Below are 18,396 nucleotides of genomic sequence, written 5' to 3' on the forward strand. Positions count from 1 at the left end.
GTCAGGTCAGCTGGGATCCACATGAAAGGTTGCGTGTTGGATTCTCACCAGCTTCCTGTTCTGATGAAGCCAGGCTGCGGCGGTGGCGGCGGCAGCTGCTGGCTTTAGCAGTCTATTCGTCGCGAAGCGCCGCCGGCTTGTTTCGGATCGCCACTGCGACTTTTTGCGCGGCCTCCTCTGTCACATAACCCTTTCCAGCAGGTTTTCACAGCGTTTAGGGACAGCGTTTTTTTTTTTTTTTGGTAAAATCCGAATGTTGTTTCTGATTCTGATGTTCTGTTTTTTTTTTTTTTTATTTTCTGCAGCTCGGTGCAGAATAGTGAGCGAGGGAAAAAGATCGGAAACGCCATGATGACAACCAGTCGCAGTATGGTCCAGACAGGAAAGATCGTCGGTAAGGAAGCCTCCAAATGAGAGGTCCGATGGACAGATTTTCTAAAAAAATAAAAATAAATAAAAAATTGAAACCATTACAATAATTTTCCATACTCAGGTCAGTCAGTGGGCGGAGCATTGACGAGTGCCAAGTCCGCCATGTCCTCCTGGTTCTCGACGCTTGCCCAGCCGGCGCCAGTAGCCCCGTCCTCCTGTCCTGAACCTGCCACCGCCGCTGAGGTGAAACAATAACAGTCGGGGTCCAAAACTCCTCGGCGTCCCCGTCCTCCGATCGTACAGCCTTTAGGGTCAGTCGTCACAGATGTGGGTAGAAAAAAAAATCCTCAAATTTAAAGGGAAACCATAAAACGTGACCATCTCTAACCTGGAGAATCTGGACTCTTTCCAGCGTCGTCGATGCCACTACAAAGACAACGGCAACAAATTAACTGTACCGTCCATAATCACTGTGAGGTGGAAACTGCCACTAATGTTGATCAAAATCTGACCTACCGTTTTCTCACTGCTGCAGTTTGTATCGCTGATTTCTTTCCTCTGAGACACAAAAGTTGCTGTATTTGGGTTTGCTGTGTTGCCTCTCTTATTCAGTTTTTAATCAAATCTCTGCAGATTTGACCTAATAGCATGAGCCACGGCACCTTAAAAGGTTTTATCTAATTAGGATTTTAAATTCATTCAAGCTCAGTGCCTCTAACAACATTGTGGTTGTTTTAGTGAAGTAAAATTTAAAACACTGGTTGGCTTAAGGATAGCTAAAGCTTATCATTAGCAATAAATTTATTTATTCCTTTAGTTTTACTAAAGAAAAGTTACAATGGTCAATGTGGTTGTTTGCAAACACTTAAAAATAAACTGCTAAATATACAAAATAAAAGCTCTTTTTTTGGTCTTGTAACAGTAGCAATTTTCCCCTGCTAACTAGAAAATGCTAACAAAATTAGCTAGCTAACATCTCCCCGTTATTTTATCTACTTTGGAGAAATGAGCAGTAAACAATAAATAACATATATTTAGCAAACGCTAACCAAATATCATTTCTGGTGTGGTTGTAATTAAAAAATGTACTCAATGACGACAATAATTTTACAAAAACAAGAGTCTTTGTACTGCTAAGCTACATTAGCTAGTAAGTTTTGTTAGCATTATCTTTGCTAGCTAAAATGCTAAATTCTATAGCTAATTAAAGTAAAGTAGCACTGAAGATATATCTTTCTGAAGGAAAAAGTAAAATTATACAGTTTAAACTTCGTTTTTAATGCAGAAAAAATGTCAGAAATGGTTATTAAATGAGAGGAAATTGTAAATGATATCAAAGTAAACGAGTTTTGGGAGAATCTTAAACCAAACTAAGAATATTCTTTATCTGTTTTTTGATATATCAATAATATGGACGTTATCCCCACCTAAGTGTGTTTTAGATGTTTTAGCATTTTATTAAAATTTTGTTGATAGAAATTACTTTATAAGCAGAGAAAAAAAAAATTGTTTTAAAAAATATCTGGGCCTAAAGTAGACCGAAACAACATTTTACAGCTTAAACATTTGCTTTTTACTGTAAATTGTTACCTTTTTTTCTGTTTTTCTTTAAAATATTGGTCACATTTTATACTTACTTTGAGATAAGCTTACAAGAGACAATTTAGGAAAGGAATAAACAGAATTATGTTTGATTCACTGCAAATAAAAACACCTCCACTGCAGGAAAAATGTATTATTCTTGCTAAAACAACCACAGTGTTGCTACAGAACCAAAATGCTTCATTTCGATCGAAAACGCCTCCTTTAGTTGTGAAGGAATCTCTGGAAAACTGTGGATTTGTGGGGCGTTAGTAACCCTCCCCTGCGCCTTTTTGTACTTTGTCAGTATACACATAAATAAATATATATATATTTGAAGAAGTATATTTAGTAACACAAAAAATAGTCTCGTTACAGATAACGTATTTATTTGTTGTGTAACGTAAAAGAATCTGTGCTCTTTCTCATGACAACACTGGAAGAAGTGGACCACTGTGTTTATTTGCACAAGGCAGCCATTTTCTTGTCTCTTTGTGAACCTTTACCTTGTAAACCTGTATTTTCGAGACGCTTACGGGATTGTTTCCCATCATGCCGCTCAGCGGTGTGAGATTGAATTCGAACCCGGCAAGCGCGCCGCTCCCCAGCTTTTAAGCGTCCGCGTGGTTTCTGTTGTCGTCGCGTTTTCACACCTCCTTTGATCACTTCCTGGATTAAGTTTGGTAAAAGAAAAAAAAACCGTATGCTATTATTTTGGTGTATTTTTTTTTCTATGATCCCGAAGATCTATTTTCATTTTGTATTTAAATATTCTGAATGTAAAGTGAGCTGAGTTTCACCGAATATTTTTCCTGAGAGATGCTTTGAACGTGCTGGAGAATGAAGTGATGAACCATGTTGCTGTATTTAAAGAAATAAAAAAAAAAATAAAAACTGCACTTTTATTTTTTAGGAGCGGCGGTTATCTTGTGTGTCTGCTTTTAAATGTGTCAGCCGAACAAAGTGAAAAACATTCACGTTCGGACTGATTTTTAATTTTTTTTTTTTTTTAATTAAAAATTAAAAAGACAGGTAATCCCGAGCGCAGCGGTTGTTCAGCCTGAGGCAAACGGACTTCATGACAACCTGTGTGAACGCTATGTCCAAAACAAAGTTCTCCAAATGCAGCAAAAACTTAAATTTCTTAAAGCTTTAAACCAACAAATTAAACACAAGCTGAAAGTAAATAAAGTTTAACTTTGACGTCAGCACAGACGAGTTAAGAAGTGGCCACAGCAAAGAAATACAGAATTTTCTTATTATTTTTTTTTAGCGTTTTAGACATTTAAGGATCTGTACAGAAAAAAATAATGTGTATTAAAAGTCTCATCATAAAGGGCACATCTTTAACCGAAAGCTCGGGTTATACGGCGGAAAAAAGAAAACAAAAGCTGAATATTTTTAGAATTTCCAACTACCAGCATTAGGACGGTTTGTCAATTTTTCAACCTAAAAAATAATCATCAGTCAGAATTAATTCAGGACGTCGTCATTGACAGACAGGCCTGGATGAAGATGTCCCCTTAACGGTAGCGAGACCAAATATTTATCGAATACGGAGTAAATGCCCTTCGAAAGGATTGGTCCAAAACTGGAGTCAGATAACTGTCAGTCTGTCTGAGCTGTTTATGAAAATGTTTTAAGTGGCGTGTGAAGCTCCATGGTTCCTTCAGCAGGACCGACCTCATCCTCGGGGATTTCCAGGAGCGTGTCGGAGTGTGTGTGCTTGACCGGAGATCCTAACCGGAGAATGTCCGGAAGGGAAAGATGTGTTAAAAATCAGAAGCTGACGTGTTCCAAATAGTCTGTTAGTTATGAAGGAAGCTTATTTTATTGTCCGAGTTGACAACGAAGTTAAAAAATAAACAAGTTTTGCTTGATATTTACTAAATAAAAGAGTACAGAGGAGTGATCTGTATCCTGCTGAAAGCGTTTGAATCTGACGACAATTTTCACCACTTTCTTTAAATAAACTGCAACTATTACCTTCCGCCTATTTAGTAATAATAAAAAGCAAAACTAGAAGCACTCGGAGAGCTCAAACCTCCCACCAAGGCCACAGCGTGATTAAAAAACAGCGCCATCCGGATTACAATCTGGATGAGCGCCATATTTTAATCCGTTGTTTTTTGGGACAACCCTAACATTTCCTGAAGATTTCCTCCAAATCTGTTCATTAATTTTTACCTGATCTTTGCTGACAGACAGATACACAACTGAAAACAGAACCTCCTTGGTTGAGGAAACAGAAGGGTCACATGTAGGAGCAGAGACGAGTTTTTAACAGAGGGGTTACATGTGACCTTGACCTTTGACCTTGAAATCAACAGGCATCATCTTTGACCCATGAGGCGTCCGGCTGTGCAGTTTGACATTCCTACATGACACAGCTGCACAATTAGAGCACGAGGTCAACTGTGAGGTTGACCTTTGACCCCATGAACCTTGAAATCAATGGTGATCACCCTCTGACCAAAGAGGTGTCCAGCTGTGCAGTTTAATTCTTCGTTACGTGATTGAATAGTTAGAGCACAAAGTAATCTGTGATTTTAACCTGGAAATCAACAGTGATCACCCCTTGACTCATGAGGTGTCCTGCTGTGAAGTTTGACATTCCTGAAAATCTGTTCCTAACTTTTTGAGTAATTTTGTAAGCAGACAAACAAAAACAGATGGGAGTTTGGTGCTTTTTTGTTTTGTTGTTGTTTTGCTGAATAAAAATCTAATTTCCCTCAAAGTTGTGGCAACTTAGAAACTCTTGCTCTCGTCTCACAATAAAAGTCAACTTTTAGGTTAAACCAAATCTTAAAAAAATAAAATATTTATGATCTGCGTGTACGTTGTAGATGAGGTGAAACAGTCGATCACAGAATTCTTTTTATCAAGACCTGAACCTGTCGTTGGTCACATCGTGGCTTAGATTTTGTTTCCGTCTTCATGGGGAATACTCTTCTTCCTCGGCACCTATTTGTTGTGGTGTACCTCAAGGGTCCTATTTTGGGTCCTGTTCTTTTTTTCTTTATATACGCTTCCTGTGGGTTCAAGGTTCAGAAAGTGGAACATTTGAGGACATCCAATTTTATTTCCCTTTTAAACCGGATGTCTCTGTTTAACTGTCTACAGGACGGTTTGACCCCGAATGAAAACAAGACTGAAATGATCGTACTTGGAGATCCTCCTCCTCCTCAGTGAGTTCGCTGATATCCTCGGCTCTCTGACTCCTCGTTGTTCCTCCACTGTCAGAGATCTTTTTAGACCTTTTTATTATTTGAGAACCAAGTATCCACAGTTGTCAAAACCACTTTTTATCAGTTACGTCAAATTACCAAAGCAAGATCTAACTTTCCTCCAAAACACCTCAAAACTCTTGTCCATGCCTTCGCCGCCTCGAGACCGGACGGCTGCAGTTCTCTATATGTCTGTCTTTCCCAAACGTCTGTCCATCGCCTGCAGTTAGTCCTGAACGCCGCTGCTCGTCTTTTAACACGTACCAGAAGGCAGGACCACATCCCCCCAGTTTCAGCAGATTTACATCGGCTGCCCGTTTGTTTTCATATCCACTTTAAGATTCTTTTACTCCCTTTTTAAACATTTTCCATGTGTCGGCACCACTGCATTCAACTGAACTTCTTGACTTTTCTAAGCCTAACGGAGCACTGAGATCTTCCAGCCAGAAGCTCTTAGTGCAGCTGAGGGCTAAATTAAAGCTCAGAGGGGATCGGCCCCCCGACTCTGGAACAAGGGGCCCCATGACGTTCGTACTCCAGTCTTTTAAATCCTGCCTGAAAATTCAATTTTTTATATTGACTTTTAAGTCGAGTTTAGTCTGAGTTCCATCGGATCCTTTATGTTCCATTTTTTCCGTTTTATTTAGTTTTTAACCCATTTTTACTGCACCTGTTGGTTTTTTGGCTGTCTTTTTAATTTATTTTATTGGCGATTTTCCTCTTTGTTTTTAACCTCCTTGTGAATCCCTGTGGTTAACGTTTATAAATTTAATTATCACTCATCACAAGCTATGGAACCAAAGCCATTAAAATGTTTCCCTGAACCCTGATTCTGAAATGTGGGTCTGCGCTCAATGTAAACAAAGCACTCAGCTGTGTCGGCTGGAAGCTCACCTGCCTACTTTAAATAAGTAAATACGTACAATCCACAGCTGTCGCCATTGTTGACCTATTCTCCGTCACTTTGGCTGTTTCCATAGGTAAACAGATGCAGCAATTTACAAAGTTTGCTTCCAAAACTCCAATTTAAAGATGCATTAACCACCAAGGAGCCAAATATCTCAGACTGTTTATTACTGAAGGTCTTCTTGTCACGACGTTGCAATGAGTCCCTTTAAGCTGCAGCTTTTATCGTTTTATATTTGTGAAACATTTACATTAAGAATATGTCAGCATGTTGCCCGGCATGTTAACATTTCCTGAAATAGATGTCCGAGACCACAGCGGCAGTCGAAACAAACCAAACACAGGAGTCCATTTCCAGAACGTTTTTGGTATGGGTTTTTTTTAATAAATTAACGTTCATCCAAAATACAGTGCCAAAGGAAAATGATGCATCCAAACATGCTAGTTAAAGTTTGCCATGAAGCACCTGTGCTCATGTCTTTAAAGATATGAGCCCCCCCCCCCACGCACACACGCGCACACACACACAAACACACGTGTCCCGCCCTGACCCACCCCTCTCCACTGATACCAGCGGTTGTCGGAGATAACGCCTGAAGCCCGAACCCTGGGCCGGCCCTCTCCTTCCGCAACCAATCAGCAGCAAGGATTTCTCAATAGTCACTCAGAAAAATGTAATCCGATAAGAAAACGGTGATCTACCCACAATCACACTACAGTAATGTCCAATATTAAATTAAAAAGAACAAAAAAAAAAAAAAGACACTAATACAAAATAGACCTGGTTATTTCCCCCCTTCCACACTAAAACAGCAGTCTTAAACATATGAAAAATATATGTATTTTATTTATTTTTATATATTTCAGCAGCTTTTTTGAAAAAAAAAAAAAAGAAAGAAATGCATGAGCCTGGAACCTGTTACTGCGAGCAGGACAGAAACCCTGGTGGAAGGAGATGCGACGTGTCGTGACCGTGTGACAGCGGGCACGCTGAGGTGGAAACTGCTGGTTGTGTGGAAGACCCGGGCGTGGCGTGGAGGCGTGACGCGGCGCTCCGAGGCGAGGCGAGGCCGGAGCGGCGTGTGGCTGGACCTGCAGTCACTTCCTCTCTTCGAACCTCCTCCGCCTCGCGCTCGTGTCGCCCGGGCAAACCTCCGCCCGCCGCTCCTCTCGTCTGCGAGGGCCTTTAGAGGAAATACGCAGTCCTGTTTTCTAACGAATACCCTGCTGAAAACCAAGTCTCGCACCCGTGAGCCTTTTTTTTTTTTTGTAACAATACTGATAGAACACATCGCCCAGCGTCTCTCTTCGCGCCGCGGGTGACTGTCAGCTACTACTGCGCCTAATTTGAGCTCAACATCTGCAAAAAAAATACCGCTGTAGCCATTCTGGTGTCAGATAAGCAGTGGCGGCCATTTTGAATTTGGTTTGTAGAAGTACACCCAATCATTTACTTTCTGGAAGTTTCATTAAAATCTGTTCAATGATTCGTGAGATATTTTGCCAACTAAAGCAAATGCACGCGCAGATAAGGGCAAAAACATTATTGCCCTTTTCCCTTTGGCAGCAGGCGGCGAAAAGACAAATCCGATCAGGTAAAAATGAGCTTAATTCACTTTAGATTAGTTGCTTTTTAACTCCCATAATGATCTGGATAAGAATATTTAACTCAGATGTTTCATTTTCAAACCCGTCTGATGGAGACGCGTGAAATGTTTTCTTGAAATGCGAGCCTCCGTGTAAACTTTAGAGCCTTCGTCGTGTTTGTATCCGTCTTTGAGCTCGTTTCCACCCAGCTCGGGTGGAGCAAAGTATTCAGACGCCCCGTGTGAAATGCGCCGACCTAAAACGGTCTCCAAACCTTCGGAGAGCGAGTTTTGATTTCCCGCAGAGTAGTTCTACGTCAGTGATAAAGAGAGGAGAAAAGAGCAGGAGGGCAGAGGGAGGCTGAGGGGCCGGGCAGGGGGTCTGTAGGTGGGGTGGGGGATTTTGGTACAGTTGCTGTTACCGTTAATCTGAAGGTTTATCAGTTAAGTGCATCATCGTCCTCCTCGTCACAAAGTTAGTTTGAGATCATCACATTGGAAAAACAGTATGACAGACATAATACCTAACAGATGTCACAACTGACAAAATAAAAACAAACAAACAAAAAAAAAAGAACCAAAACCAGAAATTGTTCAATTATTTGAATATTTGAGGGGTATCAGTTTGCTCCGAGCTCATTTTAAAGTCCAGCCATCCCTCCACAACACTTACAAGGAACCCTTTGATTACGCCGAAGCCCCGCCCCCTCCTCCCTTTGTGTTCACGCCTCAGAGTTAGACTCCCTCGTTCCGTAGGTGAGGGTGGCGGGGGGAGGGGAGGAGCTGGGAGCTATACGTGAGGGAGGGTCACCAGCTCCCCGTCCACCTCGAACTCCTCGGCTCCGTCGGGCGAAAAGAGGTAGGTCGGGGGTTTCCAGGGGGACTCCTCCAAACAGGAGGGGTACAGTTTGCCCACGGCGCAGCGGAAGTCTTTGCCCAGGTCCCAGAGCACGCGCTCGGACACGGGCTGCCGCAGGTACCAGCGGTCCAGCTCCACGTCGTACTGGTAGATGGCGTACTTGGCACGCTCGTTCATGTGCGTCTCCCGCATGAAGATGCACAGCGAGTTGAGCAGCACCACGGCGCGCACGCAGGGGTCCGAGTAGCGCTTGGCGGGGATGTTGGCGGCCAGGCGCCACTCGTTTTTGTTCACGTCGTAGATCTCCACCGTCACAGAGGAGCCGTCGATGGTGCTCGTCGGCATGCGGATGCCCGAGTTGCTGACCACGTGGAGCCCGCCGATGTAGAAAATCAGGTCGCCGAAGGCGGCCGCGGAGGCGAAGCAGCGGCTTGTCTTGCGCATGGCCATCTCCACCCACGTGTCCGCCCGGGGGAAGTAGCAGTACATCAGGTCGTGCGTCATCACGTAGATGCAGTCGTGCGCCACCACCGAGGTGCTCCAGTTCCAGGCGAAGGGCAGCGGGCTCATCATGGTCCACTCGTCCTTCTCGCAGTCGTAGCGCTCCACCGTGCGCTTGTTCAGCTCGCCGCCGACGTTGTCGCCGCCGATTGCATAGATGTGGCCCTCGCAGCACACCAGCGAGGGCTTGATGCGGGCGCACAGCATCGGGGTTTTAGGCACCCAGGCGTTCTGTTGGGCGTCGAACCAGAAAAAGCTATCGACCGAGCGGAAAACGGCCTGAAACTTCCCGCTCTTGCCGTGATTGGTGATGGAGTTTTTGAGGGGGATCTGTCCGCCGGCGATGTACACATCGTTGTCGGGGGTAACGAGGGTTCCCATCTTCTGCAGGTCTCCCGGCGGGTTGCAGAGCTTGTACACTTTCTCCGCTTGCGGGCTGTAACACACTATTGCCGTAGGCACGGACATGGACATGACGTAGCTCTTGCTTTGCGTCTCCGACATGGCCTCCATGAAGATCAGCATCTCCTCTTTGGTCATGCCTAACCGAGGCTTGAAGAACTTGGGCATGGACTTGTAGAGGCCCTGCACCACCACCGACTTGTCATTCGGCGGGAGACCCTGGAACCAGGCGCGCTGCGTCACCTCCGACAGCGCGTCGATGCGGATCTGGCTCAGCACGGAGGACAGGTGCTGAGAGCGGGCCTCCATGTTGTACTCCAGCCACAGCATGGCCGCCTCGCGCACCGTCTCCTCCTTCTCCACGTTGAGGTTGTCGCTGCTCAGCACGTCGACGAGCAGCTCGTGGGAGAGCTGCAGGAAGGCCTCCTGGCGGTACACCCGGGGGAACTTGTGCTCCACCATGCGCTTGGCACTCTGCTTCAGCTCGCTGCAGCTGAAAAGGTCGCCGATGCTCAGCATGCGCACGCAGTTCTCAGCGTTTATCTTCTTCACCAGGTAGTCCCGGCACTGCAGCAAGACATCCTCCACCTGACGGGGATGACAGTCAGATTAAAACGCTTCTCTGTGCACCAAATAAATCAATTTGCAGCCACCTAACATCCTTAAATCAAGACCTGAAAAGCAGTAACACATAGGTTTTTATACAAAATAATAAATAGTAAAACATGACTCACAATGAGAAGGATTTCCTACAATGGATTAATGCACATTTAGTTCCCAGGAACGAACAATTAAGCACAACTATGTCGAGAAGAAGTAATCAGTCAGTCTTTTCTGCGATTTGCCCCGACGCTGACCTGTAGGAAGCAGGCGGTCTCGTAGAGCGGCTCCACCGTGCTGTCGCTGATGGCCAGGTTGCCCGTGTAGGCGTAGGTGATGATGATCTTCAGCGTGGCGGGGTCCACGTTTCGGAGATGGACGTGCGTCTGCTTGCTCTCGCTGAGGCCGCTCATGAACATCGCCCTGCGGGAGAGACGGCGACGGAACCAAGAAAACTTCCGGTCAAAATCAAAGTTAAGCTGGAGCTGAAGGGAGTTTCCCCACGTCTACAACTTTGTTTTGACCCACCCGAGGCTCTTCATTTAGTATTTAACTAGATAAATAAAAACAAACAAAAGCAAAGGTTTGTCCAAATCAGGACATGAAATCAGGGGTATGAAGCAAGACATTCGTGATGTTTGTTTTACTACATAAGTGGATCGTTGAAATGAACGGTTAGTAACAGACTGGAACCTGTTAACGTGTCGCTCATGTTGGTTCAAACTGGAGCTCCTCATCGTGCTCTCCAGGGCGCAAACAGAGTGTTAGGTGTAGTGCTGGGCGATATAACGATACATATCGTGGGGACGATAGAAAAGTGTTTATCGTGATATATTTTCTTCTATCGTCTCTATCGTTTCTATCATAATTGTATCAATGATTCATGTAAATATTTCATAACGTAGGCTACGGCGAATGTATTAGTGTTTCACTTTGCATACATTCAGTTTATATAAGTGATAATTTAGAAGAAAAAATAACTATTTTGCAAAGCACCTCCGTTTTGCGACATGACGCTGCTTTACGGCAGCGGCTTTCTGTGCGGCCCGGTGTTTTCACCATAAGTGCTGAAAGATGGAGACGCAGGAAGTATCAAACTCGAGGTCGCAACAAGTAGAGACAGCTGACAGGCAGCCCAAGAAGAAAGACTTTTACCAAAACGAGGGGGGACGTCTGTGATTTGGTTCAAGAAGTCCGACACGGAGCAGAAAAAGGTCATATGCTAACTCTGCTAATGCTAACGCTAACTCTGCTAATGCTAATGCTAACTCTGCTATGAGACTGTTTTCTCATCTGACCCCATCACAACAAACCTCTTCTATCACTTAAAGAAGAACCACGAAAAAGAATATTTAACAATCCAAAAAGTGCAAACAAACAAGTTGTAAAAGAGTCGGGGAAAGTTGCGAAAAGTGAAACTATAAGATAATGGAGTCTGTTGTCATTTGATACTGTTACGTCCTAACAGGTACATATATATTGCTGCACTAAATTGCAGCAGATCTCATTTGTGAAAGTTCAGTTAAACGTCACTTAAATAAAGCTTGAAAAAAGGTAAGAAATTAGATTATTTTTTCATACTTTTAAGAGAATAACTGACAACGTACGTAATTGGGGTATATCGTGATATATATCATTATCGTGATATAAAATTATCCATATCGTGATATAGGATTTTTTCCATATCGCCCAGCACTAGTTAGGTGCGTGTTTCAGGAGAAGCAACAGTGGTTAAAGACACGGTTTTAGAGTCAGTTTACCGTATTTTCCGCGCTATAGGGCGCACTGTCAATGAATGGTCCGTTTTCTAACTTTTGTCATATATATAAGGCGCACCGGACTATAAAGCAAAACAAAACAGCCCCCCTGACGTAAGCGTCAAGTATAAACGCCTCCACCGCTCGCTCAGGTCTGCGCGCCGTGCACGGAGCCCCGAGCAACTATAACTGAGCCGTAATGCTGCAAGAGCTGCGGCTTTGTAGTTTACCAAAGTCGTACTAAAACATTACGACTTCTTACATATATAAGGCTCACTGTCGTTTCTTTTTAAGAAAATTGAAGGCTTTTAAGTGCGCCTTATAGCCCGGAAAATGCGGTACTAATTTTCACATAAACATAGATGTAGAGGCATTAGTGGTTTCACTTTTCACCCTTTTTCCTCTGAACTCTGAAGAATATATCTGGAAATAAACAGCTGACGTTATCATAAGTGAAACGTTTGATTTGTGTATAAAACTCCAGTAATAAACATTAATCGTGTTAGCTTCTCAATGGAGTTTGTAAGCTTAAGTTGGCATCCTCGCTAACTGTTTGTGATTGGTTTATTTTTGACATGTGTTATTGTGGACTCATATAAATCAGTGTTTATTTATGTGAAATAAGCCACAGTCAGTCAGTTACAAGACTATCAAAACGCATCGATTTAGAATCGCACTACAGTCCTCTGAATCATAATCTAACTGAGATTTAATCCTGTTACTTTGATTGTCAAACCAAAATATCAACCAAACCAATTTGTTTGATGTAGCCCACAGCATATAACCAACCCCTGACGTGTTTTACGTCAGCAGCTCAGTGACACGACCCCGGTTTGTGGCAGGATGTCTGCAATCTGAGCGCGTTTATACGATGGTAATGGCAGAGCTTCAATGTAGAAAACCAAACATCATTTGACTCCTGCAGGTTTAAACACTTATTAAAACACAAGTGTGCGTCGCCGACTCGGAGTAAGGCTAACTTGAAGCATAAATCTGAATTTTGGGTTGAGACTTTAACTAAAACTGACTGGAAAGACTCATTATTTGACATAATGTAATAGGTACACGTCTGGCAGTTCGTGCTGAACGGGTCCACGTCCTTCCGAGTGATAATCCGAAAGCAAAGACGGCTCATGAGCCGCGTCTCACAGATTCCAGCTGGTCTGGAACAAGGAACCAGCGATTTATAACCTTCGGCTGCCGATGTTGGGAACGAGACCTTACCGTGGGGTGTAAACCAGGCAGGGAGTGGGTTACCGGGAATAATATAACATTTTTTAAATTATTGCCAATAATGGATTTGTCAGAAGAGAAACTTGTGAATCATAAATAAATACAAATCTTTGCTGTGAGTTTTAACCTTGTTTGCATCGCTGCTACTGTTATGGTGCGAGTTAGAAGCTAAAACGTTTGATTGAAGTAGCTCTGACTTGGAAAAACTCCAGACTGAAGACGGAAACCTCGTCTTGAGTTACTACCAGCTCTGCTCAGCTTCTCTGACAGTTTTCCAGGAAACAGATCAGAAAAAAAAAACGAACTTTCGGGACATGGACTGCATGGCCGACGTCAGCAGGCCGCCCACGCTTCCTCAGTGTCGGTCACCAGATCAGACCATGAGTCACGGTTTCTTAAGTATCCCTCACTCCATCGCTTTTTCAGATTTGACTCTGGCAGCCCCTCATTGGTGGAAAGTCACTGTTTCGCTCAGTAGCAGTACCTACTTGGCGGCTCATTCTCCCACCTGCTAACTGAGGAGATTTCTTCTATTTGTTGATGCTGCGTGCGGTAAAAAGAGACAAACTTCCTGTTTCTAAAATGATTGATTTTAAAGAAAACCAACCAGGAGAAAAGGAACAACCTTTAAACAGAAATTGGAAGGTGCACATTAAGATTCAGATGGTTAACTGTGCTCCAAGATGCAGAAACATTTACAGTTTCAGAGAAAATGCAGCAAACTGACTGTTCAAAACTCAAATCAACCGATGTTTTTCTCTTATTGTGGAGGTTCAGGTAAGGATAAAATCATTTATGAGCACCGTCTTTGCGCTGTTAAAACTTAGACTGTATTCCCACCTGATAGTCCGGTGGACTCGGTCCAATTGGGGACCAAAACGTCAACATTTGTTGCATTTTCAGCTGCTGCGGTTCTCATTCACACTGCAATGGATAGATTCATCCAAACCCTTTGATCAACCTGTCCCCCCCCCCTCGCCTGTGGTGGCGCTGCAACAAGAACTACTGAAGGAAACGACACAAAAACCTCTGAAGACACTGAGCGCAACTTCCTTCTTCTGGAAAAGTAAAAAAAATGGAATGACGTCAAATTTTTGCATTTTTAGGATTTCTGTTTTGACCACGAGCCATTTCTCCTGCTCGTGGTAGAAACGCGTGTTTGTTTTGGTTGTATTTACCCAGAAGCCCCTGTGCTGTAGTCCACTTCCTGCTTTTGGAGTGGTCTCCGGTCCGCTTGCGCTCACATATGCATCTAAACCGCTCCAGAGTTCACGTCAACCGAACCAAGACAGAGGTTTTTAGGCGGACCAGGGTTCGATTGCGCGTTCACACCTCCCCAAACGAACCGGACTTTCTAGGCAAACAAACTAGAGTTTGATTAAAGCGGACTAAACAGAACTGGTGGGAATGCACTCTTAGACTGCATCAAGATGACGTGACAGCAGCCAGCAAGCTGTTCCTTCTTGTTTTTGAATATTTGATAGATTTGAAGCAGAGAACTGTAAATATGTGCAGATATCTTGTATTAAAACTATCTTTGTTAACGGCTCTACAAATGAACTATAAAGACTAACAGAATCAACTAATTTGTGAAATAATAACTCGTTTTCATCACAGAATAACTTATGATCTCTGACTTTATACAGATTTTTTTTTCTGAAAGCACAACATTTGAAACACGTTTCACTTTGAGGACTTTTTGCTCGTAAAAAAACATCTGATGACTCATTAGCGGGTGAGACACCAGACATAGCTAGTTGCCTCCCTGAGAGCTCTTCCTCTTTCTGGGTTCTTTGTTCTGAAGGTTCTGATGTTGTGCGAAGGAGAAAGATTTAGGAACTTTTTACACAACGCCGAGGGGTTTGGGGGAAGTGTGTGTGTGTGTTGACCGCAGCCCGCCAGGCTGCATTACGCAACCATGCAGGATTACCCTCGTAACCCCCACCCCCCATTTCCCCTCCTCTCTCTTCCTTTCCCCCCTCCGTCTCTCATCTCTTACCAGCCCTACGTGACCAGACTTTCCCCCAACAAAGACGAGCTCTCTCCAGAGCACCCCTCTCTCCCTCCTTGAAGCGAGGGAGGCATGTGTGGAGAGAAGAGGTGGATGGAGAGGAAGCAGTTCAGGGGAGGTGCTGCGACACCTCGAAACTGAGGTGGGGAGGGGGAATGCTCTGCGTGTTTGCAGCTGATAAACAGAATGCGGGGGGAGAGCAGCAGGAGAGGTGGGGGGTAGAGACGTCGTCTGGAAGTGTTTCTGAGAGATGATGCAGCGAGTTCTGGTGCCACAGATGGGCATTTCCCAGAGTCGGGGCTGCAGCTCTGCCGCCGTGTCGCTGCAGTGCACACACGCTTTATTATGCAACCCTCAGAGACGGGACGGAAACGGCTGGGAGCAATTACAATGGCCGCTTCACGTATAAAATGAATAAATAAAAACCTGTTCAAGATGTAACAACTGGTGCAGAACATAGCTGTCTTTAAAAAAGGTTAAACTTCTTGACAGTGGGGTGCATTATTAAAACAAAAGTTGGAACATTTTACTCCCATTCCCCCCCCCCCATCTTTTACGCTCAGAGACGCACGGGCGTCGTGAGGCCGCGGCACACTCACCTGAAATAGGAGCTACACGTGGCCAGGACCATCTTGTGACACGGGAACTCGGCGTCCTCCACCAGCAGCACCACGTCAGTCAGTAACTTCTGTTCGTAAAAGAACTTGAGCTGCTCCAGCAGGGAGACAGCGTAGTCCGTGTTGACCGGCCTGCGCTCGCTAAGATCCGACATGGTCGCATCCCATGAATCGCGCCCCAGTTTCGAAGAAGTTGCGCGGCCGGAAGAACCGGACTCGAATCAACCAGAAGAAAAAAAAAAAAAAAATTTGCCTTGAAAAAGATAAAAAGGTGAGGGGGGAGGGGGAGAGACGGGCGGCTCTCGGACACCTCCACGGGTCCAAGTGGAGGTGTTTGACTTCGCCGTTTACTGCTCCTTCTGGCAGATGATCAGACAACCGAGCTGAAAGGGTCACGCTGTCAGGAGTCCACAGACAGAGGGGGGTTCAGGGCGAGGAAGGGGCTTCCTCTTGTGGGTCTATTTGTCATTTGAAGTCATACAGTGAGGCACCGAGGACCAGAGGTAGAGAGCACGGCGGCTGTCGCGACAGTATTACATCAGTGCTTGTCTGGAAAAAGAAGAGAAAAGGGGGCAGAGATGAGTTGCAAATCCAGACACAACATGAGCAGGAAAAACGTTGCCTCTTTGTGTTTTACAGTCTGAAACCATCGCATCGACAGGCTGACTCCCCTTACAGGTCACCTCCAGACGCACTCCCAGTGAGAGGAGAGCCCAAATGAAAACTGGGAGCGTCTATTTTACAGCGACAACAAATAAAGCGCCGTCTTTTTCAAGATCTTCTTGTTCCATATTTTCCTAAAAGAGCCCTTTTCGCTCTCTCAGACTGCAGGTTTACTCGTGGCTCCTAGAGTTCCTAAAGGTCAGTGTTTTTTTCAGGTTACAAACTCTGACCACACAACCACCTGCAGTCGTCTTTGTGACTAATTCAGGCAGAACTCACACAGAGTAAAACAGCTTTTATCACCAGTGAAATACTGTGAATCTCATTAAGGCAACTGGACAATATTTAGTACGAAAAAGAAAAATGTGTTGGGTTTTTTTTTGGCAAAATGCTCTGCAAGAAAACTTACTTTATTATCTGACTTTAAAGACAGATAGTGGATATCAAGGCAATGATGTTTTTCCCCCCACTTATATTGTTATTTCTTTTTATTTTAGCTTTTTTATTTTAGTCCTGTTGACACTCTGGAAGAAGAGTTCATGCATCTTGATAGCAAATTCCAGGTCAACTAAAAGGAAGAAAAATTTAAAAAGTGAATTTCTTAGTAACAACACTTCAAACATGACACTTAAAATGTGTTAATTGTTTAGTTCAGGCAGATAGTTTCACAATATTTAAAAAAAAATTGAAAGAGTTGAATTAAACACTGAAATGATGAGCATACTATAAATTACAATAGCTAAAAACAAAATAAAAAAGGCATTTCAAGAGGGGGAAAATGGACAATAAATCATAATTAGTTAATCAGTTTTTGTATCATGAAATATAGCTCAAAAAGTCTAATTTTCCTCCCCATGTTTGCCTTTTTGTTAAGTGTTGTCAAATTCTGTTGCGACTAATAAAGTTTTCGTTGTAATTAGTAGTTTTTTTTTTAGCATTTTTTTCTTATTTTGACTGTAAGCATGAACTAAACATCCTCCTCCTAAAATTCAGGCAGTCTAAAAACCTGTTCTTTAACTAAAATTGACATTATCATCACGTAATCCTGCATTTTTACTGATTTGTTTTGAAATAAAAAGGTCCAGCATCGAGTCATCGTTTACGTTTTCGAAGTAGCCTTATGCTAGTTAGCCACGTTAGCACGATAGCGCTTCACTTTCCTCCAAAACAAACCCTGCGTGGTTTCTAAATTTCGGCAAAGTAATATCTGAAGGGCTGAGTGGTTCAAGAAATTGTAGATGACATCAGAATATTTGGTAATTTGTGTTAAATTAAACGTTAAATGAGGAAAAAACAAACCGCGGTTTGTTAGCACCTTTAGCTTCGAGTCCTTCCACAGTTCCGGTGCAGATTACTGGTTAACTGCTAAGCTACCTTACTAGTTGTTAGATAGTAAATAGACCAATATTATCGACATGATAACATTGTTATCCTTCCAGAAAAGACATGATGGCAGCAAACTAAAGAGAGAGCGCTCATCAGTTGGGCTAGAAAAAAAGAGCTAAGCAGACGACTATACCGCTGAAAGAGGCAAAATTTAAGATTTCTTACCTTAACGTAGGCCGGCTGCGCACACCGAATCGTCACAGTGGTTTTTTGTCGTCAGCAGGATGTGTAAAATGGTCTCCTGAAGCCAAACTGAGACGCTAAAATGTTGTTTTTCAGAGCCGAGCAGCGGACAAACCGTGAGCGCATCAGAGGCCAAATGAGGTTACTGCGCATGCACTCAAACCCAATGACCCTGTGCGGTTAGAGAGAGAAACAGCGCCGCCTGCAGGCCGGATGGTGGCACTGCAGCGCCGGAAGTGTGCCGGAAGTCATTTCTTCTTGATTTGATCTCGTGTTGTCTGCTTTTTAAATTGCTGCTTTTAGAGCTGAGTTAACATTTTTATTTTAAAAATGAATATTTGTTTTACTATGTTTTTGTTAAATTTTTTATCAAGTCATACAGATAAACATTATGTAGTTCAATAAAAATATTTAAACAAAAAGTTTTTAAAGAATTTGCAAGGATAAATTGAACATTGCATAAGAAATGCACATCTGTTTAAGTAACTATATGCTTGCGTATCTGGGTGAAT

The 18,396-nt window shown here is 43.5% G+C and overlaps 1 protein-coding gene and 1 long non-coding RNA gene across 3 annotated transcripts; one reads left to right on the forward strand and one right to left on the reverse strand.

Moving 5' to 3' along the window:
• Positions 1-182: 182 nt before the first annotated feature.
• On the forward strand, positions 183-2,868 carry LOC108234676. Its single transcript, XR_001808536.3, has 3 exons — positions 183-201; positions 306-394; positions 494-2,868. It is a non-coding gene; the product is annotated as an uncharacterized LOC108234676 (long non-coding RNA).
• Positions 2,869-7,305: 4,437 nt separating this feature from the next.
• On the reverse strand, positions 7,306-18,055 carry kbtbd2 (kelch repeat and BTB (POZ) domain containing 2). 2 transcript variants are annotated; one of them, XM_017414030.3, is made up of 5 exons: positions 17,867-18,055; positions 16,725-16,883; positions 15,635-16,201; positions 10,292-10,457; positions 7,306-10,022 (listed from the first exon to the last, which is right to left on the reverse strand). In XM_017414030.3, the coding sequence occupies exons 3-5, from the start codon at positions 15,805-15,807 to the stop codon at positions 8,463-8,465; spliced, it is 1,899 nt and encodes a 632-aa protein (XP_017269519.1). In that variant the 5' UTR covers positions 15,808-16,201; positions 16,725-16,883; positions 17,867-18,055; the 3' UTR covers positions 7,306-8,462. The 2 variants fall into 2 exon arrangements, with proteins under 2 accessions (XP_017269519.1, XP_017269518.1); XM_017414029.3 differs by lacking the exon at positions 16,725-16,883.
• Between the last annotated feature and the right edge of the window lie 341 nt (positions 18,056-18,396).

This window comes from Kryptolebias marmoratus, linkage group LG21 (assembly GCF_001649575.2).
Source record: "Kryptolebias marmoratus isolate JLee-2015 linkage group LG21, ASM164957v2, whole genome shotgun sequence".
NCBI classification, from domain to species: domain Eukaryota; kingdom Metazoa; phylum Chordata; class Actinopteri; order Cyprinodontiformes; family Rivulidae; genus Kryptolebias; species Kryptolebias marmoratus.